This window comes from Bubalus bubalis, chromosome 14 (genome assembly GCF_019923935.1).
Source record: "Bubalus bubalis isolate 160015118507 breed Murrah chromosome 14, NDDB_SH_1, whole genome shotgun sequence".
Lineage (NCBI taxonomy): Eukaryota > Metazoa > Chordata > Mammalia > Artiodactyla > Bovidae > Bubalus > Bubalus bubalis.
In genome coordinates, this window is record NC_059170.1 from 20,849,541 (window position 1) to 20,873,630 (window position 24,090).

Consider the following 24,090-nt stretch of genomic DNA (forward strand, 5'->3'; position numbering starts at 1 on the left):
CCCTTTCAAGTCCGGCCAAGTCTTGGCTGGATCACAGTTCCAGAAGATAAGGCAGAGACCAATTCTTAATGACCTTTGTGTGAAGATGTCTTAATAGGACTGGCTGAGCCATGGTTGGCATCAGGGTTTTGACCTTTCATAGGTTTTTTTTTTTTAATGTATTCATTTCTTTATGGCTGTGCTGTGTCTTCATTGCTGTGCGTGGTCTTTCTCTAGTTGCGGCAAGCGGGGCTGCTCTCTAGTTGTGGTGTCTGGGCGTCTCATTGCGGTGTGTCTCGTTGCACAGCAGGGGCACTAGGGCACATGGGCTTCCCGTAGTTGTGGCTTTCAGGCTCAGAAGTTGTGGTGCACTGGCTTAATTACCTTGCAGCATGTGGTATTTTCCTGGACCAGGGATTGAACCCATGTCCCCTGCGTTGACAGGCAGATTCTTAACCACCGAAGTCCCATAGGTGTTTTTTTAGTGACACGCATACAGCCGTGTGCATGCTTATATGATTGTCTGCATATATGCTTGTCTATGTCGTCTAGTCCCCTGGACTTGTCAGTCATGTGTGGCTTTCCTTCCTCAGTTTCCTTCTTTTGTGCACTTGCTCTCAGATCTTTGCCAGCAATGGGAATTCACAGAGGCCTCCTGTAGGGAACTGACCTCCCTGAACTCTTCGGTTGCTTGTAAAATTTGGGTTAATTTTCATTTGTAGGGTACATATCTTTCATGAGATTTTCAGTGTGCTTTGTGATTTATCAAAGGTGAAAGGTTAGTGTTTTAGGAAGAGGCAAAATTTCTGTGCACAGGCTTTGGGGCCAGACAGACCTGTCTGTGAATCCTGGTTCAGCTACTAACTCTTCTGTGGCCTTGGGCTGTCATCCAACTTTTTTTGTGCCTTCGTTTCCTCATCCATAAAGTAGGGATAATATTGTCCCTTTCATAGGATTGCCTTGTGGATCAAATGAGGTGAATGTGTCAAACACTTAGCACAATGCTTGGCATATATGCGTGTGGGCGTGCTAAATCGCTTCAGTCGTGTCTGACTCTGCGACGCTATGGACCGTAGCCCACCAGGCTCCTCTGTCCATAGGATTTCCCAGGCATGAATACTGAAGTGGGTTGCTATGCCCTTCTCCAGGGGATCTTCTCGACCCAGGGATGGAACATGAGTCTCCTGCATGGCAGGTGTATTCTTTACCGTCTGAGCTACCAGGGAAGCCCCTTGGCATATATGAGTATTCCATAATTTACTACCGTCATCATCATCATATACTTTTGCATCATTTTTTTCAGAATTTTTTTTTTTGGGTCTACCTTTCTCTCGGATTTTATACCGTTTTCCTAGACTTTGGCAACTATTTATACTTTATTTGCTACAAGAAAATATGGATTTTTTTTTAACTGAAATATTGGATTCTTTATAATGCTTTTACCAGAATTAAGGCAGGCATAGAGACATTTTACTGTCATTAGAGTTTTTGCTTTCAATGGGAGGACAGAGTTCTGTTGACACATCCTACCACAGTGATGCCTGTGAATATATCTTGTCACAGATGCATGAGTGGTTTCAAAAGGTTAAGTATTTAAGACATGTTTGCAGATGTCTTTGTTTTGACTCTGTTTCTTTTCCACCCAATTGCCCCACAGATGTCAATGTGTTAGGCCTATGGTCTCTGCTTTGTTAATAGGTCAAAGCTGAATGTGTCTATGCCTAGAGGAGTTTTTCATTCATTCCCTGAGGGGCTACACATTGTTTTTGCTGCTTTCTCACTGAGTGACTTTACCATCCATGGGCTACATTTTGCTGCTTGAAAGTGCAACAAGTTGGCTCCATATATAGCTATAGGTGTTTCTCTGATGGCATTTTACGTATCAGCCAGCTTGGGTTTTACGGGTGTAGGGGTTGCGGGGGGTAGATGGATCGAGCTTTGCCTGAGATGGAGAGAGGATCATGTCATGGAAATCACACTGAAAAGATACAAGACTGCGACCACAACCACCAAACCCCTGTTAATAAGCACTCAAAAAATGCTTTTCATCTTTACAACAACCTGCATTCAGCAGCAGCAGCAGCACATTACCATCACCCACATCCCCATTTAGAGATGAAGAGGCTGGGGCTCAGAGAAGCGGCTATTCCTCTACAAAAGTGGCAGGGCTGGGATTCAAGCACAGATGTGCCTGAAACCAAAGCCTTGACCTCGGACGTGCCGTTTGTCTTCTCGTGCCGCTGGTCTGTGAGATTCTTGAGGGCTGGGGCATGTCTCACTCACCTTGTACATCCCTGTCTCCACTCAGTGTGCAGTAAACATGGAATAAATGAAGTAATGGTAGAATGAATGAATGGATCGACTTCTCAGAGCCTCACTTTCCTCTCCCTGACTGTCAAATCAGCTACCAGTTCCTTGCCTGCTTCTCTTATGGGGGATTATGGGAGTCAGATAACACGGTGGCTCTGAGTGTGTAAAGTGACAGCCTTATGTGAGGCAAGGAGAGTTCAGCCATCCATCCATCCATCAGTTCATCTATTTATGTATTCCTCAGACATTTATTAAGCACCAGCTATGTACCAGGCACCATGAATGCATTAATGAGCCATGGTCTCTCCCCTCATGACTTATAGTCAGAGAGACAGACACAGGCCAAGTGAACAGACCAATAAAATTCAGTGAAATAAAGGACAAATTGTGTTAAGAGTTTTGAAAGAAATGAGGCCTGAGATGGCAGTAGTTGAGGACCTCTCAGAGGAGATGGTTCCTAAGTTGATTTAAAGGATGAGAAGAAACCACCCAAGACAGGGTGAGGGGCTGAGGGAGAAGGAACAGCTTGGGTCAGCCTGCTATAGGGAAGATCTGGTGTGTTTGAGCAGCTCACAGACCAATGAAACTGAGGAGGATGGAGGGCTGACCTGGGGCCAGTCAGGAAGAGCCTCGTGGGCCGTGGTGAAGACCATGGATTTTCTTCTGAGTTGGAAGCCATTAGAGGGTTTAACCAGGAAGTGACATGATACAGTTTATGTTTTGAAAAGTCTATTCTGGCTGCTACTTGGAGTCCAAGGGGAAGGCAGCTGGAATAATCCAGGTGAGAGATGGTGGAAGCTTTGTCCAGTGTGGTACTGCTGGTGGATCTGAGAACTATTTAGAAAGTAGGACCACAGGATTGGACCAGTGTTGGACTGGGTGTGGAGGAATCAGAGTCCTTAACTGAGGAGTTGTGGTCGGGGTGGGGAAGAGTGAGTGCCTTCCATGTTCTTCCTTCTGGGCCCCTTTCTTTCTTCCAATAAATCTCTCCCCATTCTTTAGGCTTTTATCCCAGTTGGTCAAAACACGTCCATCCTGTGTCATGTCCCTCAACACTCTTGGTTCTTGATGGCCTCCCTCCTGGGTGACTCAATGACTTCACTCCATGGAGCATAGAGGCTTCTCAGAGGTGCCCACTTGGGGGATTAGAAAGTGGAACGAGAGAGGGTAGAGATCCAGCCCCCTGTCTCATTCTATCAGAGGAGCTCCCTTGTCATCTGTTTTATGTATCAGATTTCTTTTAAGCTTTTATTTGAAGACATGGATCATGAGCCTTGAAAAATAGAAAATCACTTCTTAAAAAGATGTATTTCTTAAGAAGACCTTCAGGGGGGATCTAAATGGGGAAGATCTTAGGTCACCAGAGCAGGTGAGCAGAGGAGGTGTTTTGGGCTGTTTGCTCCTTAGCTGAGCTTCGAGGCCTGGGATGGGGGTGGCAGCGGGGAGGGACCATAGGGGTGGAAGGAGCAGGAGGGTGGTCTTTGGAGCCCCTGTCTTGACTTCTAGCATCAGAAATGGTGTTGCCCTGCTGGCAGATGGGAGTGATCTCACAGCCTATCAGGGAGCATCCAATGTTATCACGAGGTTTAATGGGATAACAGTGTCTGCAGACTGCAGAGTGACATGCATCTGGTAAAGCCATAGGAGAGGAATGAGGATCTTCTAAGGCTCGAGGGAGAGGCTCTCTCCTGCTTGGACAGGTCACTCCTGCTGACGAGCAAGCCAGGGTCCTGAGGAAGTCTTCATTCAATCATTTTGCGCTTAGTATCTACCTTATGCCAGGCGATGTGGTCACACACAGGTGGGAAAATTCTGGGCTGGGGGTAAAGATTTGCGTCTCCTCTGAGAAAGTGTGTTCTAGCCTCCACCTTATCTTAGGTGTGTCATATACACATCAAGAGTGAGGTCCAAGACCAGGACGGTCCTGCCCTCCTGCCTGAAGTCCTCCTGATGGCTCCTGCACTGGGGGCTCCTGTGGGGGACTTTTTTCCTTCAAGGTGAGGCTTGTAAAACAGGTTGAGGAGTCAGGTAAAGAACTCACAAGTGGTCTGCTCTGGGCTCCCACCTCCTCCTACCATCAGGGACCCTGCAGCAGACTGGTGAGTTCCCCCCATAATTTGGGCTGCATGGTAGAGAATCAGCCCCCAGGACGGCCTCCCCAGCAATTTCTCCAGTTTCACAGGCCAGCTGGGGTTCCTGGGCGGCTGACTACCTATTCATTCCAAGACAGAGCCTGCTATGAGTCTCTATAAGAATCTGAAGTTTCCCCCCATCTGTCTTTTTCTGGCGCAGGGCCCAACCTGCTGTAGGCTTTGACAGGTGCCCAGGTGTGGGAGGGGGCGTCCCTCTGCTTGGCCATCCCTCCATCCTTGGCAACCATGGTGCTGTTTACAGTTCAGACTGCAAAGCCCTCTGGTGCCTGGCTTTTCTCTGCTTGCTGCTTTGCTCTGCCTGGACCAAATGGGGCTGGCAGGTTGGTGGTGATGATGCTTCTGGCTCTCTCCCTTGAAGGCCCTGCTCTTGGGCACATGAAAATCACTCTGCTGCTCACCACACCTTTGAGGCCAGGGGAGCTCTGAGGTGTGGCTGTCTCACAAGCATTCACCTGCGTGGGGGTCTGCCTGCTTCCCTCTCTGCTCAGCGCCTCCCAAACATCTGTCTCCTGTGGTCCCTCTCTTCTTAGGGACTCTCTTTCCTGCTTCCTTTCTCTTCCTCCCTCTTGAGCAGGGGAGCTTTTCTGTGTGCGCATGTTCCTCCCATCCTTTCCACACAGCATCCTCTCAGGGGCTAGGCTTTCGGAGTTCAAGCCCCCTTTCCATTTTCTGAGGCACTTACACCGTCTAAGACACTGAATACAGAATTCAGAATACCCCTCTGAGGGGCTAAGGGAAAGCAGGAATGGCCAGGGAGACAATCCTTTCATTGAAACATTTCAGAACAGCCTGGCCACTTCCCAAAACCCCTTAACAAATTCAGAACCAGACTCCTCAAGCAAGAATCATCTTTACTGCAACTGATTTTCCACTGTGACTGTAGCCGTTCTTGGACTCTCAAGGGCCTGAAGCACTTGTGGCTGAGGGGAGGGACTGGCTCTCAGTAAGAACTGGTTATTCCTTTGGAACGGTCAGCAGCAGGTAGTCCTGTGGATAGAAGCAGGGAGATGCGTCCCTTCAGTCCACACCGTGCACAAAGCTAGCTCTCCCCAAGACTGCTCCTGCCACATCTGAGAGGGACTGTATGCCCTGAGGACATGCCTTCCTCTGGTGGCCAGAGGGCACAGTCAGGAACCGACTGGACAGGGAGATAGAGTGGAGGGGGAGGAGGGTCTCGGGAATGTTTGTGAGTGAAGGGGCAGACCAGTCTTTGGAGCTTGTCCAAAAAGCCTGCGTATCAAGGTGACTCTCATATTTTTGTAGCATTGGGGTTTGTCTTGCTTGGGTCACCCTGAGGTGGATTGGAGCCTTTCACTTGCTCCCACCCACAATGCTCAAACCTCTGCCAGACCTGACCATGTTGCTGGAATCCATCCCTTCCTGCACCCTTTCCCCCCACAAGAATAGGAGCTCCTGGAAGGTTTAGGCCCTGGGTCTAACTCATCTGTATCTCAGCATCACTCAGCACAGGGCCAGGCACAGAGCAGCCGGTCACATTTATTGCCTGAATTAATGAGTGAGTGATGAGGGCAGCCGTGGAAGGACGCACAGGTTGTGCACTGTCCAACTCTAGGTGGTGCCATTCATGTACACTACAGTATAGGTGCGTTCTAGAGCTGTACAATATGTCATCAACTTGACAGCGTGGGACAGTCTAGAAGTGAATTAATGAGTGAGCCACTGAGCCCACCCACACTTCTTCCCCTTGCCTCTCGGTTGTCGTTATGGTTGTTTAGTTGCTAAGTCATGTCCAACTGTTTGCAACTCCATGGAATATAGCCCTGCCAAGCTCCTCTGTCCATGGGATTTTCCAGGCAAAAATATTGGAATGGGCTGCTATTTCCTTCTCCAAGGGATCTTCCTGACCCAAGGATCAAACCCGCATCCCCTGCATTGGCAGGCAGATTCTTCACCACTGAGCCACTAGGAAGTCCCCCTGCCTCTATAGGTCTGGTTATGTGGTAGCTGCAGGGGCTGTGCCGTGATTATTCTTCCAGGTTCTGGCCCCAACAGCCAGGATTTGTGGCATCATTTTTGAGCAGGCGGGCCCCTATGTTACCTCTAGTAGCCCTTCCAGCCCTGACCTGCTAGAGTCACCTGGAGCCGACCCATCCCACTAGGGCCACCCTGGGTTGAATCTAGGGCAGAGTCTGGGGTTGGGGGTGGGGAGCAGCACAGGCGAGGAGCTGGGGTTTTGTGATAGGAACTGCTGCTGTCCCCTCCTGCCTCCTTCTGCTCAGTAACTTCTGGTCCTTGAAAGCAGATTCCTAGTGTTTCCTGAATGTCAGGACTGGGAACTGGGAGTGCTGGGTCCAGGGCTGGGCATAACTGGTGATCCTGAAGCTCGAACTGTATGCCTGGGGTGGTGGGTCACATTCTGTCAAATGTTGGCCTTAATGGTTGCTCTTGTTTGTGAGGGGAGCCCTCACTTCTGGCCCAGGGGGAGAGCTATCTTTCTCTCCATTACGCAAACAGAGACAACAGGCTGAGAGACTCTAGTGGCTTGCCTGAGGTTGTACAGCCAGGAGGTTCTGTGATTCTCTTTCTGCCTTGCACCAAACATCCCTTCTTGTGCTGCTGTTTAAGAGTGGGGGTCTTTTAAAGGCAGGAACAAAGAAATGAAGGGCAGCTCTAAGCTCTGTCCTTTCCTATCAGCCTCTTCTCAGGTTCACCCACAGAGGGAAGGGCAGAGGGCCGAAGGGGCGAGGCGACTCTGGGGGCAGATTCAGAGCTGGCAAATGCCGATGGAATCACCTCCGTGGTTCCTCTGCTTGTTTTCCCTGCCCTCTGGTCTCTGGCAGCATCTTCCCTTCCTGGCATTCAGATAGCAGGTGCAAGAGGCAGCAGCCCTGTTTTGGGGGGTCAGGATACCCAATTCTAGCATGGTGGGTGGTCCAGGATAAGGGTACAGGCTTTGAAGTCAGATGAACCCCAGTTGGAATCTTGGCTCTGCTGCCCTGGGCAAGTTTCTCTACCTTTCTTTTGTAAAATGGGAGAAGTAATAGCGTCAAATTCATGGAGCTAATTGTTAAGATCACCTGTGTAAGGCCTAGAAGCTCTCGGAGAGCCAGGGGTATGGCTCCTGGAGGGATTAATGGAGCCCCCCACTCCCAGAGCCTAAGCTTCCTCATCTGTAAATGGGGCAGCTCACCCAGTATGGCTGTGAAAGACAGTGAGATGAGGAAGGTCAAGGGAGCGCCACCTTTGTCTGAGCCTCAGCGTCCCCCTCCGCAGGATGGGGACAAGTACCTGTAGGACCCCGTGGCTCCTGTAGCTCTGACCTCCCACGTGGGCCCTGGGAAGCTCCTTTTCCCAGCATTTACCTCGGAAGGCTCCATTCGTGCCTGGTCGAAGGAGATGCCCTTGATGTTGGGCAGCAGGATGCCTTGTTCTCTGAGCAGGTCTGTAAGAGGGGAGGTGGGGGAGCTCAGTGTGCTGTGGGCAGGTGTCTGCGGGGCTGGGTGTGCCCTCCTCTCTGCTATCCCAGATAAAGTTGCATCCTTGACCACCTTGGGGCTTCCCTGGTGGCTCAGATGGTAAAGAAACTGCTTGCAATGTGGGAGACCTGGGTTCGATCCCTGGGTCAGGAAGACCCCCTGGAGAAGAGCATGGCAACCCACTCCAGTATTCTTGCCTGGAGAATTCCATGGACAGAGGAGTCTGGCAGGCTACAGTCCATGCGGTCGCAAAGAGTGGGACACGACTAACACTTGCCCACCTGGACTCTGGCTGCCTTGTTGGACTATCTGTAACTACAATCCTCCACCTCCGATTGGTTCCCCTTCTTGAAAATGAATTGGCTCACTTCATGCCCAGGACCTTCCCTGGCTACCATGGGCCACAGAACATATGGTAAATCCTTCAGCCTACTTCACATTTGAGCCCCTCTCTGCTCCTCTCGGAGAGGGCAATGGCAACCCACCCCAGTACTTTTGCCTGGAAAATCCCATGGATGGAGGAGCCTCATAGGCTGCAGTCCGTGAGGTCGCTAAGAGTCGGACACAACTAAGTAACTTCACTTTCACTTTTCACTTTCATGCATTGGAGAAGGAAATGGCAACCCACTCCAGTGTTCTTGCCTGGAGAATCCCAGGGACGGGGGAGCCTGGTGGGCTGCCGTCTATGGGGTTGCACTGGGTTGGACACGACTGAAGCGACTTAGCAGTAGCTGCTCCTCTGCCTTTACTCTGCAGTCCTAACTTGAGTCCTGGAGTTGGAGCACAGGGGAAAGCTCATGTCAGGGAAACAAGAAGCCAGGGTTCTGGGCTCAGATCTGCCAGAGACTTGCAGAGTGATCTTGGGTAATTCCACGGGGGACATCTCTGGGTCTCTCTGAAAGAGGAGGAGGCTGAGCCAGGTGATTTCTCAGAGGTGAGTGAGGTCTGAACTGTTTATCCTACACGTATTAATACTTCCTGAGGGTCTCCTGGGTGGGAGGCACTGGACAAGGTGTAGGAACACAAAATACAAAGACCAAGGGTCCCTGCCCTTCGGCAGCTCACCCTCTGGCTGGGTCATAGGCAATGGCTAAATAATCACGTGGGTAGACTGGTGATGGGCAGCAGGTGTTAGGTAGACAGTGATGGGTGACAGACCGCATCAGGGGAGGTGGAAGGAGAGGGAAGCCGCGAGTGCCACGGGGCAGAAGAGCCTGACTGCGCGCTGCGTTTCTGGAAGACTCACTTGCCACACCCCTCCATCTTCGAGGGACCACTTCCTGTGCCTGTACTCTGTTGCCTCAGGGTCTGCTTCCCAGGAAACCCAAACTAAGACAAGGGTGTTTTGGGAAAGCTTGGTTTTGTTGCTGTTATCTAAGATGGAGGCGATGTCTCAAAAAGTTCAGCTTTCTGGAGTCTCTCAAAGGTAAAACATATCTTCCCTGCTCTCATTTGAGCTGAGTGCTCATGCGTGCTCAGCTGCTCAGTCGTGTCTGACTCGGGGACCCCCTGGACTGCAGCCCGCCAGGCTCCTCTGTCCATGGAATTCTCCAGGCAGGAATATTGGAGTGGGTTGCCATGTCCTCCTCCAGAAGATCTTCCTGACCCAGGGATCGAACCCGAGTCTCTTCTGTCTCCTGCATTGGCAGGTGGGTTCTTTTACCACTGAGCCACCTGGGAAGCCCCAGCTGAGTGCTAGCTGCCCACTAAAGGTGGGACATGTTCTCCATAGGCCCGATCTGGGCTGCTTCCTTTGGTGTGTTACTTACCTGGCCCCTGCAGGTGTAGAACTCTGAGCTGTGGGCTCCACCACCTCTGAGGGCCTCCCCTTTTCTTACCTTCTGTCATGTTACCCCCACCTCCCTATGAAGCCCTTCCTCGCCCCACTCTGAGCTCTTGTTACCACTAGCAGCCTGAGCAAAGAACAGGAGGGCTCTCTGAACCCCTCTCTACCCCCCATCTGCCACCCCCGCACCCCCAGACTTCAGGGTCTCCACAATTCTCAAGCGTGGAAGCCAGCTGTCTGCGTGGGGCTGCAGGCATGGCTGATGTGGCTCCCAGCCGCATGGTATGCAGGCCTGAGTAGAAAGACAGTGGCGCTCACTGTTGTGATGGGGCAGGACCCTCCAGTTCAGAAGCTCGATGAGAAAGGCCTCCAGACATTCTTTCTACAAGGAATGAAAGAGGAACAGGAAGGTCACTTCTGCTGGCTTGGCAGATTCCAACCATGGGAATGGGGGGACTCCAGTGTCCAGGTGCCCACAGGAGACCAGGAGTAGTCCTGGGAACTCCACTATTAAAGGGCATTGGAGCCAGACGACCAGGTTCGTGAAGGGACTGGGGAACATTGGGGGCCCTGAAAAAGGGTCGCCTCACAGATTCTTTGTTTCTCTGCAGGGCAGACCAGGAAGCCGGTTGGGCCAGAGAAAACCCCAGGGCCAGAGCTTCACGGGGACCAACTTGTTAAGTGGATCAAAGAATGAAACAGACAAGTTGACATTCTGAGGGTTCTCCCCAGCCCCGTGGGCAGGATGAGATCACCTAGAAAGCAAGTGAGGCTTCCCACCCCCACATCAGTGACTCAGGGCCTTCTTTCAGGCCTGCGGGTGGGTCCTTCAGAACCATGAGAGGCCGAGGATAAGGAAAAAGACTTACCTGCTTTTCAAGGCCAGCAGGATAAGGGCCCAGGATGACTGTAATGCTACCAGAGAAAAGAGATCACCCTTTTAGGTCATGGCAGTTGCTTGGGGTGGGAGAAGGGTGCACTGTTCAGTGACTTCACGTCACAACACACCTCCCCGCCCCTTTCCTTGCCACCTCCTCTCAACGGCTCCATTCAGCTGACAGTGAGCTGGGAGACTTGCACCCTGAAACCACACTCTCTCCTTCCACACTCCCTGTCAACCCCCTAATTTTTTCCTGAACATCCCAAACAAATATGTTTACCTGTTTGGAGTGAACTGGAGTTTTAATTCCTGATTTTTCGAGGAAAACACAGCATTTGAAAGGAGTTTCTATGAGGAGTGGAGATTATTAGGTCAGAACCGGAGAGGAATTCATATTCCAGATGGAGGGGTTTCCTGCACCCCCACCCTACATTTGAAAAGACCCTGGTGCTGGGAAAGATTGAAGGCGGGAGGAGAAGGGGACGACAGAGGATGAGATGGTTGGATGGCATCACCGACTCAATGGACATGAATTTGAGTAAACTCTGGGAGTTGGTGATGGACAGGGAGGCCTGGTGTGCTGCAGTCCATGGGGTCACAAAGAGTCAAACACAACTGAGTGACTGAACTGAACTGAACACCTTACATGATCCAGGGCCAGCCCCCCTCACCCCATCCTCTCCCCAGCTCCAGCTGCTGGCTCCTGTGAGTTCAGACCACGAATGTGTAGGTGTTGCCATGGGAGAGAGCACTGCGGGGGTGCTGGGTGCTCCTGGAGGCAAGGGCTGGATATGAGGGGAGGGGGAAGCTCAGCTCAGTGGAGGGAAGGCCTTTTGCAATGAGTCATTTTGTGGTGGAATCGCTAGTTGGAAGCCAGAGGACCCCTTGGTTTTGAGGGGGTTGTCCCTGGGCCTCCATAATTCACACGATTACCTCCTAAACCAGAAACCAGAATTTTCACTGCCAGCCAGAGATGACTGATGTCTGGTCCAGGGAATCATGCCAGCTAATTCCCAGGATCCAGCTGCACACGGCAGATGGCCCTAAGCTCACCTATCGTGGGGCAGCCTTCCTGCCCCACAGTTGTTTAGGTGCTAAGTCGTGTCCCACAGCGCCTTCCCAATTTCAAGGTCTGCGGAGTGGGAAGTAGGAACCCCAGCGGGGCTCGGGATAGACGGGTTGAAACTTCAATGGGGCTGTCTTTTCCAGAATTCCTCCCAGGGTCCAGCCCTCTCTAGCTTGGGTCAGCCCGCTCTTGGGGAGCAGAGAATACAATCACATTTAGCCCTCCATGAACTCTGTTTCTCTGAGTTTTCTCCTGGTTTTGTGGACAAGGGTTTCAATGCAGCCATGTCCAGAAGAGAGAGTCAATAGAGTATCAGAGGCAAAACTCTGTAGTTGCTGAAGAGATCTCTGGGGAGCATGGGGGCTGGACTTAGGGGAGCAGGTGCGAAAGTATTTTAATTTTCTCGCAACAGGCACGGCTATGGAACGTTAGCAGATGTCATGGCGGCGAGGTTTGCCACTGCCCTCTGTCACGCTGCCTCAGTCAGCTGGCCCTGGAGGGGCCCTCAAATGGCCCCCAGCTCCTTGGGGAACAAAGAACTTTGAGGCTTACTCACCCAGGAAACTGAGACGGGGGAGGTGTTGCTGGACCCCACCAACACCAGGGAGCCTGGCTGGATGACGGAGGCTGTGTGGCCATCAAGGTGGACGATGGGGGGGTCAGGGATGCTGATGGTCAGTCCCACGTTCCCTGTAGACTGATCAGAAGTCTAAATAAGGAGAAAGCAGAGAAGGTGCCGGCTGGGACAGAAGACCGTGTTCCTTAGCCCCCAGCTGGGAAGGATGGGAACAAGGCCATCTTAGGAGTCAGGGTGTCTGAGTTTTCACTCTAGTTCTGTGGCAGCTTGCTGTGTGACCTTGGGAAGGTCACTTACCCTCCCTGAGCTCCTCTGACCTGAAATGACATCCCCCTTTTCCTGGGCATGCAAAGCAGATAAGAGTATAGATTTTGGAGCCAGAGTCTAGTTCTGCTGCTTCTAAACCGTGTGGTCTGAGACAACTTTCTTAATTTCTCTGTGCCTCAACTTTCATGCTTGCATTGGGTTGGCCAAAAACTTCATTTGGGTTTTTCCATGACAGCTTTTGGAATGAACGAACTTTTTGGCCAACCCAATAAAATGGGGATAATAATCATACCTACCTCATCAGGTTTTGTGGTGATTAAATGAGTAAATTAATGTAAAGTGCTTAGAAAGGAACTTTGCATCTGGTAGCACTATTGTTATCTATTGTGTGTATGTGTGTTAGTCGCTCAGTTGTGTCTGACTGTTTGTGATCCCATGAACTCCTCTGTCCATGGGATTCTCCAGGCAAGAAAACTGAAGTGGGTTGCCATTCACTTCTCCAGGGTATCTTCCTGACCCAGGGATCGAACCCAGGTCTCCTGCATGGCAGGAAGATGCTTGACCATCTGAGCCACCAGGGAAGCCCTGCCTGCCGTGGTTATTGTCATTATTCTGTGCTCATCAGGTTCCCTGTTCTCAGAGCCTTTGGAGAGAGGATGCTGAGCATGGATCGTGGAGTCTGGGATCAGAACAAATCCTGGTTCTGCCTCTTACTGAGCAATGTGAGAGTGGGCAAGGGAAGTCACTCTGCTCAGCCTCATTTGCACAAGAGTCAAAAGGTGAGAGGGCAGGCTTTTCGAGGATTATGTTGATGCAGGTCTGGCACAGTCTCTGCTCACTGCTATCTGCCGTGTGCTTGGGGATGCCTTAGCAGGGTTGGGGTTTTATTCAGTAGTGAATAATGACAGCCACATGGCCATGTCGCCTGGGTGGGACAATGGGCTAAGTGAACTGTCCCTTTTAAACACTTGTGAAGAAGGTACAGTGATTACCAGAGTCCGCAGTAGGAACGTCTGGCCAAATGCAACATGCCTGTGTGGCCCAGTCCTGTCCTCTGTTCTAGAATCTTTCCTGAGATCCTGCCCGAGGTGCAGGAGGAGAAGCAGGCAACACACCCACCTTGGGCTCAGGCTCCAGTGCGCTCAGTGACAATAGCTGGATGAGGTTGGCAGCCTGGAAAAAGGGCAAGATATGCGTTGGCCTTTAGAATCCTGCAGATCCTTTCTGAGCAGGTTCATGGGCTGGGACGGGTGTCAGTGGGGTTCAGTGAGATGTAATTGTCCCCAGCTGAAGGTACCACCGACACACCACTCAGTCTCAGCACAGGAGGAGCCATTCATTTGGCTTCTCACCATGATTTACGTGGAAAGGTTGACATTACTGTTTTAATTATCCCCGCCCCGGCCAATGTTTTGTTGTGAAAATTTTCTTTCTTTTAAAAAATAATAATTGTTATTTATTTGGCTATACCAGGTTTTAGTTGTGGCACACAGGATCTTTAGTTACAGTATGCAAACTCTTAGTTGTGGCATAAAGGATCTAGTTCCCTGACCAGGTATCAAACCTGGGCCCCCTGCATTGGGAGCGGGGACTCCCAGCCACTGGACCACCAGGCAAGTACCATGTGAAAATTTTCACACGTGCAGCAAAGTTGAAAGAATTGTATAGAGGACGTTTGTATACTTGGTACCTAGACTCTTCTATTAACATTTTCCTGCACTTGCTTTATCGTGTTTGTATTTAACTATCTGTACTCTGTTGATTTTTAAAAAATCATAAATCACCAGAGCAAACACTATAAAATGTATACAGTAAAAATTAAAAGTCCATCCGAACACTTTTTCCCCTTTTCCCCTAAATCCTATTCTCAAGGGTAACCACTATTGATATTTTGGAGTATATCCTGACAGACTGCTTTCTACACACACAGAGGAATGAACAGATGGGAACGTTCTAACCACATGGTCCTGCACGTTGTTTATTCCTCTCAACATCGGTACCTATAGAGCAACCCCATTCTTTTAAACAGCTGCCTGGTATTCCACCGTATATGACCATAACGTGACTTAATTTTTACCAATTTCTTATTGATGAACTCCTAGTTTAACTTTATTTTTCACCCTGTAACAAGTGAAGCTGCAAAGATCACCCTTACATATGTACCCACTGGTGTAAGAATTTCTGTGGACGTGGATTCACAGGGTTCACATCTAGACTTAGAGCTGCCACCTGTGTGGAAAGGAGGGAGCAGGAGTCTTGGCTTCTAGCTTTTAGAAGTCCTGCTTCTCATCCTGGGGAAGCAGGAGTCTTGGCTCTAGCCCTGATCCTACCTGCTGGGTGACTTGGGAGGTCACGTTCCCTGTCTGGTCCTCGGTTTCCTCATGTAAAAAATGGAGCAATAACCCTAGATTTCTTCCAGATATGGATCTTGGGTATTTCAATATTTACTGAGCACTTGCTGTGTACAGAGTATACAGAGTATTCACAGAGAATACTGTTCACAGCCCCCATCCTCAAAATGAGGGAGACAGTGAACACGCAAAGCTAAGGAAATGAACACACAAATATATATGTGTGTGTTTATGTGTATGTATTACATACGTATACATATGACTTTGCATATATATGTGTGTTTATTATATATGTATATATATATGACTTTGCACATATAACTTTACTCATACACATATACACAGTTTGATCTACCTTTTGAAGAGAAAAAAACAGAAAGAGAGAGGCAGGGTGGAGAGAGAAAAGCTTACTTTAGATATTTAGATGTGGTGGCCAGGGAGCAGCTCTCTGAGGTGATGACATTTGCACTGAGAACACAGTGGAGGGAAGATTGTCCCAGGCAGGGAGAGAGTGTGTGCAAAGGCCCTGAGGCGAGCAGCGTCCACCTGTGTGACTGGAGTCTAGTGGGTGAGGAGACAGAGCTAGAGAGGTGGGCGGGGCCAGACCACACAAGGCTCCAGGGCTGCAGGGAGGAGACTGGATTTTATTCAGAGTGTGATGGGGAGGCGCTGGGGGCTGTTGAGCAGTGATCGATCTGGATTTCTCCCTCATTTGACCCCCTTGTTGACCCTGGGAACTTGCTCTTCCTGTAGACTTGTGTGTGTGTGTGTGCCTCTTTGCTACCATTCAGGCCACTTCCTCAGAGATGTCTTTTCTGAGTTCAGTGTCCAGGGCAGCCCTCTCACCTGCACCAGTCACTTGCTTATCCACTGCTCTGCTCATTATAAATAGATATGTTATTTTATTTATCTGACTGTTTTCTTGTTTAGTTTCTATTCTCCCAGTAGACTTTGACCTCTTCAAGGGCAGAGACCCTGTGTATACAGGGCATGGCACACAGTAGGCCTGCAATACATATTTGCAGAATAAATGTTATGAAGAGAGGAAAAACAAAGGGGCCTGGGTGTTCAAGGAAGTCTTTCTAGAGGAGGCAACGTCTATACTGTGTTCTGAAGGATGAATAGGAGTTCTGCAGGTGAGGTCCAGAGAGAGGAAGTGACTCATCTGGACCCACCAGAAAGGTTCTTCTGCCAGCTGGGCTTCAGTTTCTTCGTGTGAAAAATAGAGCAATAAAGTAACGTACTCCTCTTCTTTAAGCACTCACCATGGGGTCCTGGGGGCTCACATGGATCTCCTTGCTGGTGTACAGGCAGGACAGGATGTCGTTGTAGGTTTCCAGTGAAAAGACCAGGTCTGCCAGGCTGCCCTGGGATAATTTAGGGAGGGGCTTGGGGGCCAGGTGGTCAGGCCTTGTGACTCTCTGGCCTGGACCGCAGGGGGTCACAAGCTTCAGAAACATGGAGAAGGAAGGAGAAATTCAGTGAGTACAATTTCCCGGGCCAAAAACTGGCTACAGTTAATATGTAGAGGATTCACTATGTGCCAGACACAGTGCTGAACACTTACAGGCACATTTCAAGCTCACAATAGCACCGGGAGGTGGAAACCATTTGATAGGTGAGGAAACGAGCCCAGAGGGCTGAAGTGACTTTCTTAAGATCCTATATATGGTAAGAGGTGGAGCTGGGTTTTGAACCCATGAACTTTGCTTCCTTGCTTATCGCTCAAGTAACTCCAATCCTTTCTCTGCGACTTTGTTAACAGCCCCTCCTTTCTAGTCACTCAAATTCTCTTGTCCTGCTGACCCACCTGCTCCTCATTCTCCTCCGTGCGCATCCTCCCCCAGACCCGTGGATGTCCCCAGAAGGTCTGCCCTGGCCAGGGGCTGGCTCACCTGGACTTTCATCAGGATGGCCTCTTCCGTGAATTCTGTGGTGGTAACATAGTACTGGAAGTCTTCTGGGCCCGAGCTGGCTGGGGCTGCAACGAGGAAATGGAGGCTGGGCCCCAGCCTCCCGGGGGGATGGACAGAATGGTGTGGGGAGGCTGCAAAGCAGTAGAAATTCCTTTTCCTTCTCTGCTTAGCTTTATGTTCATTGTGGGATGGCCTTAGCGTCTTGTAACAATGAACATTTAATGAGCCATAGCTCTGTGCCGGCTTATATGTGTTATCACAATGGTCCATTGTGCGAGGTTGTGGTTAAACCCATTTTACAGGTTGGGGAACTGAGGCTCAGAGTGGGAAATGAGTTACCAAGGTGATAAGACATAAATAATGCCCTTTCCCACTATCCACAGGAAGTAGGCTCCCCATGTGAAAGCTTTGTCTATTTTATTTCCCATCATATTCCCAGAGCCTAGGTGAGTTCCTGGCATGCAGTTGAGGGACAGCAGATAAGCCCCACTTCCCCTTGGTGAGGAGCTACGAACGCAGAGTGATGTGTAACAGGTCTTCCAGCAGCGAGTTGAGCAGGGTTGTGGCAGTGGGGCACACCTGGAGCAAAGGCATGAGGGGGTCATCACTGAGGTTGGGGTGAGGTCAAGGGGCTGCCCTAGGGAGTCATACCCCTATTTCAGGGGGCAGGGACAATAAGCAACTTACTATCTTCTGCAGGAGGAAGGGCAATGCCTCGTCCAGGACTTCTGTCACCAATTGCAGAGCTTTGTTCACCAGGAGGGGGTTCATCCTAGGGACGTGGAGAGCAGATGGAGTCTCGGACACCATGGAAGGGGAAACTGAGGCCAGAGAGGGTAGTCCAGACAGGGCGGAGGAGACCCCAGCAGGTCTGTGTAACAAGGAGGCTCAGGATGGCTACTTCCTTCCCAGCTTGGTGTCCCTCTTCTCACCTCTCCCCTCTTCACTTTTGTTTTCTGTTTTCTCCCCTTCTTGCCTTCTTGCTTTCTCTCTCCCAGAGTTTGCCATCCTCAACTTTATTTCTTCGTGATCCTCCCTCTCTGCCTCTGTCGCTTTATTTCTCTCTCTGATAAAGTTCTCTGGGATTTTCAAAGAGGGAGTGGAGGTCAATGGAAGGCTTCCTGGAGGAGGTGGCTTTTGTGTTAGGTATACTAAGAATCATAGGTAGGGGACTTCCTTGGGGGTCCAGTGGTTGAGAATCCACTTTCCAAGGCAGGGGACCTGGGTTTGGTTCCTGATTAGGGAACTAGGATCCCACATGCCGCTGGGCAACTAAGCCCATGCTCTCTAGAGGCTGCATACTGCAACTAAGACTCAACACAGCCAAAAATACATACATACATAGTTTTTAAAAAAGAGTCACAGGCAGTGGCCACTTTATGTGGCGTGTTCTGTGCTCAGCAGCTCACATAGGTTAGCTCATCTCTCCCTGACAACCACCCTGGGTGACCAGGGTTCTCTGAGTGATACTGTTTATTGGCGAGAAAACTGAGGCTCCTGGAAGTCAAATAGCTTGGCCAGGGCTCCCAGTGTTAGGAAGCAGCTGAGCCAAGATTTGACCTGCATGGATGCACACTTTGACCATAACACTCAACACGGAGGCAGGAGATGCTGATGGACAGTGTGTACAGCTGGTGGCCTTGGAGCTGACCCTGTCCCTGACAACCTGGGCTGGGGAGAGGCAACCCCAGCCTGGAGTCTCAGTGGAGGGCTGAGCACAGGAAGGGGGTAGGTACTCACTGCTCCAGAACCTCGATGTTAAGGTACCCTGGTGGGGTGTGGCACTCCTCAAAGGTCACGTGGGTCTTGTTCCCCGTCTGCTCCAGCCGAGCCCCGATGCGGATGTTCTTGATGACTCTGAGCCGCAGGATCCTGTAGGCACAGCGTGTCCAGGCAGGCTCCAAGTCACAGCCCAAGACAGTCCAGAACTCACTGGCAGGTGGGGCCCTGCCGTTATCTGGAGGGCTCAAGTGAAAAACTAGGAGATAGCATTAAAAACACGGAATTCCAACTTTAAGGTTTAAAAGATCAGGCAGCTCTGGGCCAGCGTCCTCACAAGGTGGCTGATGTGAGCTGGACGTGGACCACGTGCGCTTCAGTTTACTACGGTCCCCACCGGCCGAGGGGCAAGTGCATTTTTACTGTGCGTCATTATAAGGGCGATGATATTTTTCTCATATAACAGAGATCTATTTCTCTGTGGCCACATCCCTATCAAAAAATGTTTCTTATTACTCACTTTTCAACTAGAAAGGGAATCTAAACAAAAAAATGCCATATTTTACAAAAATAATTTTGTTTATTGGTGAGATTGGATGGTCCTAAGGGCAATGCAAGGAGATGTCCTGTTTCATGTGCCAAGGCTGCCTGTATCGCTCCCTCTGTTGTCTGCTGTGTTTACAATCCCAGACTGGCATATCATCCACCGCTTAGTGAGTGGTCTGAGCTCTCAGACTGGCAGTGAACTCTCACAACAGGCAAGGGCAGCAGAGGACTTGATTGTAACTCTCTGTGGATGAGCCAAGAGGATGGATGGCCTTGCTCAAGCCGAGTTCCAGTGTGCTGGGCCTCAGGGGGAGCTTGAACCAGACCCTCCTTGGATCATCCCATGAAAGCATCCACCTTTTACTCCAGATGACCCGTGTCCCTTGACATGGAAGTCAGAGGGTTTGTTACAGCCTCTGCTGCAGATTCACTGGGTGAGTTGCTGTGTCGGCGGGTCCCTCTCCTACAGTTTTTCCATCAGAAAAAATGACTTTGGGGAATTCCCTGGTGGTCCAGTGATTAAGAATCTGCCTTCCAATGCAGGGGACATGGGTTCAATCCCTGGTGAGCGAACTAAGCTCCTACATGCCATGAGGCAAGTAAGACTACATGCTGCAACTACCGAGCCCTTGGGCCACAACTAGAGAAGCCTGGGCACCGCAACGAAGATCCCACGTGCAGGAACTAAGACCTGATGTGGCCAAATAAATTAATATTTAGAAAAAAGAAAACATGCCCAAGTTTCAAGGATTACTGTGACCCTCACGGTGACACGGGCAGCAGGCTTTTGCTAGCCTTGCGCAAAAGGCTGCCTGGAGCCGCGAGAGGTGGGGAGAAAGCACACACCCACCCAGCGCACACCCGCCCAGCGCACACCCACCCAGCACACACCCACCCAGCGCACACCCACCTCTGGAGTGAGAGGTACAGTTTGCTTCGCAACGTGACCTGCAGCAGGCTGTCACTCAGGACCTGTAAGGTGACCTCGGGTCCTTCGGAATCTTCTATGACCAACCTGTGAGCAGTGTGCATGGGGATGTTTTTGTGTTGCCTGGTAAGCCCCCTGTGACTCTGTGGAGTGTGTGTTTCTGTACTGGCTAGAATAGGGGCAGACACCAGGAAAGGTAGGGGCAGCTTTGGGACAACCCCTACCATGACCCTCAGGGCTTCCTTGGTGGCTCAGACAGTAAAGAATTGCCTGCAATGCAGGAGACCCGGGTTCCATCCCTGGGTCAGGAAGATCGCCTGGAAAAGGGAATGGCAGCCCACCCCAGTCTTCTTGCCTGGAGAATCCCATGGCCAGAGGAGCCTGTGGGCTGCAGTCTACGGGGCTGCAAGGAGTCGGACATGGCTGAGCGACTAATACTCTCACTTTTCACCACCATGACCTCCAGCCCGGCTACAGAACAGCGGGCTCTCGTTGCAGCCTCTAAGCCTTGAGGACTTGGGCAAGTCCCTTCCTTTCTCTGGGTGTCATGTCATCCTGCGCAAAATGAGAATACAGCAGAGGAGCTATCTGTGCCATCTAACAGGTCTGAATTCAGATAAAAGCATTCTGCCAAAAAAGACGAGAGCAAGCAGGAGTCAGAGAAAGCAAGATGGCTGGTGATCCCTCTGCCTTCTGCCCAGGGAGCAGCTGAGCATCCAGGAGCGAGGGCATGAGCCTTCTGCTCCTCCCTGCGACGGCCTCAGGTCCCTGCATCTCTCTGAGCTCAGAGGAACTCAGAATTCTTTTTAAAGATTAGATACAAGCTGGTGACTCATCTGATGCCTACCGGAGTGGGCAGCAACAAGTTCCAGTGCTGGAGGAAGACCTGGGTGGGTCAGACTCCCCAAGGGCTATATGCGTGGAAACTTCCAAAGAGCTTTGAAGTATGACTTGGACCTTGTGCGTTTTTTTCTATGGCCTTTCCAAGCCTATGCCAGGCTGGGTGGGCAGAGGTGGTGCCAATGCATGGGCAGGGGTGAGTGGTAGCCAGACCTACCACTCACTGGGGCAGGTATGGGCCCAGCACCCCCTCCAGGCCTCTCTGGGAAGCAACCCCAGCTTCCCTAGTGCTCTAACTTTTCATGCCATTTCACCCCCATCAGAAAACTTCTGGACTCTCATTGCAGGGACTCTCTGGCTCTCCCAGCTCACACTGAGAGATGGATTTGGAGGCATACCTGTGACTACTGAGGTTGACCTTGAAGGAACCCATGCCCCAACCTACATAAGCAGCATTCATTAATGCTGGTACTTATTTTACCAGAAGTTGTGACTAGGGACTGACTTAGGAACTAAGGACCCCACATCCATGACTGTCATAGGGGGAGATCAGGCCAGGTGGGCCAGATCTTGGTTATAAGAAAGACTTTCTATTATGGGTTGAACTGTGTCTGTTTCCCACCCCCCAGTTCATATATTATTGAGTTCCTAACCCCCAATACCTTATAATGTGAACTGATTTAGAAATAGGGTTGTTGCAGATAGAGTTAAAATGAGGTCATACTGGAGTAGGGTGGGGCTCTTGTCTAATGTAACTGGGGTCCTTGTCAAAAGGGGGAATTTGGACACAGACATAGACACACCCCTGGGGAGATTGCCAAGTGAAGATGAAGGCAGAGATCAGGTGATGATTCTACAAGCCAAGGGAAATGAAAGATTGCCCGCAAGTCTCCAGAAGCTAGGGGAGAGATAAGGAAAATGCCTGATTTCAGACTTCCAGTCTCCTGAATTTCTGTTGTTTAAGTGACTCAGTTTGTTGGACTTTGTCACAGAAGTCCCAGCAAACTAATACAATCAGAAAACCTGGACTTTTATTAAAACCCTCCAGATTTATTAAAAACAAAACAAAACAAAACAAAACACTATGCAAGTTTGCAATACCCAGGGGTAGGCTGAATGTGGAGGGTTGGAGAGCTGCCTGGCTAAGATCCCTGGTTGGGATTCTGCCTTGTCCACTGGAGGATTTCAAGTGGCTTTGAGAGATTTGTGTGCTTAGTTGCTCAGTCGTGTCTGACTCTTTGCGACCCCCTAGACTGTAGCCCACTAGGCTTCTCTGTCCATGGGGATTCTTCAGGCAGAATATGAGAGTGGGTTGCCAAGACCTTCTCCAGGGAATCTTCCCAACCCAGCGATTGAACCCAGGTCTCCTGCATTGCAGGTGGATTCTTTACCATCTGAGCCTCCAGGGAAGCTTCCTTTTGAGAGGTTTAGGGACAACAAAAATGCACTTGCTGAGGGCTTTCCAGATGGAGAAAAGCTCCAGAGACACCAGGGCTCCCACCGCCCTCCCAGTGTTCCACTTGACAGAGGAGAACTGAGTCTGAGCAGGGAGAAAAGCCAGAAGGAACTCACCCGCCCAGCTGGAGCAGCTCCCCCAGCGGTGAGAGGCTCTGTCCCGAGAGCAGACCCCTGACCAGCGGCAGGTCAAGCCCACTGCTCTTCTTGGAGAGGCCTTTTCTTACGAAGGGCATGTGGTCCAAGATGGCAATGCCTTCACCTGCGGCCCCCCTCACAGGGATCCTGGTCACCCGGTCCAGGACGCGGTGTTTAAAGAGCAGGTCTGAAATGTCTGAGGACAAGACCCTCCTCAGGGCGGGGCTCACCCTTCATTCAGTCATTCAACAGATGCCCACCAGCACCTGCCCCGGGCCAGCGATTTAGTCATTTAGCAACAAGTACTTAAGAAGCACTTACTCTCTTCTGGGCTCAGGGACCAGGAGCCCTGTGGCTTTTGCCCCCATGGTGGTTACATTCTAGGGGCGGGGGCAGTGAGAGACAACAACTGAGCCCTTAGATAAGCAAGCAAAGCAATTTTTGGAAAATAAAATGGAGTTGAGTTGGGGCATGATGGGGGGAAGTTTGTTTTAGATACGATGGTCAGGGAGAGCCTGTTTGAGGCAGGGAGGCATTTGAGCTGAGACCTGAATGAAGTGGAGAAATCCACTATTGCAAGATATTGGGAGAGAGCAATGTAGACAGAGGCAACAGAACGTGCAAAGGCCCTGAGGTGGTGATGAGCCTGGTGGGTGTATGAAGCAGAAAGGTCAGTGAGGTTGGGTCATGCTGAATGGGGTAGGAGGTAAATGGGTAAGAAGGACCTCACAGCAGAGTTAGGGAGACAGACAGACAGACAGACAGACAGGATCACAAGTATAATATGCTTGGATAAGGCCATAGACGAGGCTTCATCAAAGGGTTGTGGGAACCCAGTGGAAGAAACCTGCTTCTTGGGACAGACATTGGGACTGTTAGATCTTGGCATTAAGGTACGAATCAGAATCCATTGTGTTGGGGGATTGAGAACGGGTAAAGAACAGCACAAGCAAAGGAAGGAGCTGGGAAATCTCCAGGGCCAGTCAGGGCAAGTGGTGGAAGAGGCTGGAGAGGCAGGGCCTTGGAAACCAGGATGAGGAGCGTGGAGGATCTCCTGAAGGCTGTGACTAGGGAGCCACAGCACGTGTTAGAGCAGGGGATGCGGGGGTCAGCTTTGGGTGAAGGAAGACAAATTCTGCCGCTGGTTGGTGGGGAGGCCAGAAGAGGAAAAGCCCTGAGCAGGGAGGTGGTGCCACTTTCCCCCCGCTGCTCTTCCCGGAATTCCTGCCTCCCACCACCCAGCCCTTAAAACTTACCTGTCTCCAGCTGATCCTTGCTGATGCGCATGAAGACGAAGTGCTGGGCTTCGCCTTGGACCTGGGGCAGCAGCCCCCAGCAGAGCAGTGGCCCCCAGAACAGCAGCATCCTCCTGCCCAGGACCTGGGGACACAGGGCTGGGAACCCCACCGGCCACCTCCATGGCCTCAGCGGGGACCCACTGCCCAGCTTCTCCCAGCTCTGCCTCTTCTGAGCCATCTCTCCAGCTTTCCTTCCTCGCTTCTGCCCCTCTCTCTAGAGCTACCAGACCTTGAACACAACCTGTGCCTCCCACCATCTCACGTCAGTGCTTTCCATTCCTTCTGCCTGAAATGTCCTTTCCCCCTACGTGGGCTGGCTTCCAATCTGGACTTTGCCACTTCCTGACTGTGTGACCCTGAGCAGATTACTTGGCCTCTCTGTGCCTCAGTTTTCTCATCTATAAAATGGGAGACAATCATAGATTATTGTGGGGAATGCACTCA

General features: G+C 50.8%; 1 protein-coding gene across 1 annotated transcript; it reads right to left on the minus strand.

The window, feature by feature from the left end:
* Positions 1 to 5,396: 5,396 nt before the first annotated feature.
* LOC102391405 lies at positions 5,397 to 23,865 on the minus strand. The gene is made up of 15 exons (XM_025264708.3): positions 23,605 to 23,865; positions 22,328 to 22,544; positions 19,898 to 20,002; positions 18,463 to 18,594; positions 17,410 to 17,494; positions 17,238 to 17,301; positions 16,702 to 16,787; positions 16,072 to 16,254; positions 13,575 to 13,628; positions 12,168 to 12,320; positions 10,826 to 10,893; positions 10,535 to 10,580; positions 9,984 to 10,047; positions 7,766 to 7,845; positions 5,397 to 5,429 (listed from the first exon to the last, which is right to left on the minus strand). Exons 1-15 carry the CDS (start codon positions 23,822 to 23,824, stop codon positions 5,397 to 5,399), a joined length of 1,590 nt encoding a protein of 529 aa, XP_025120493.3. The 5' UTR covers positions 23,825 to 23,865.
* Positions 23,866 to 24,090: the final 225 nt, after the last annotated feature.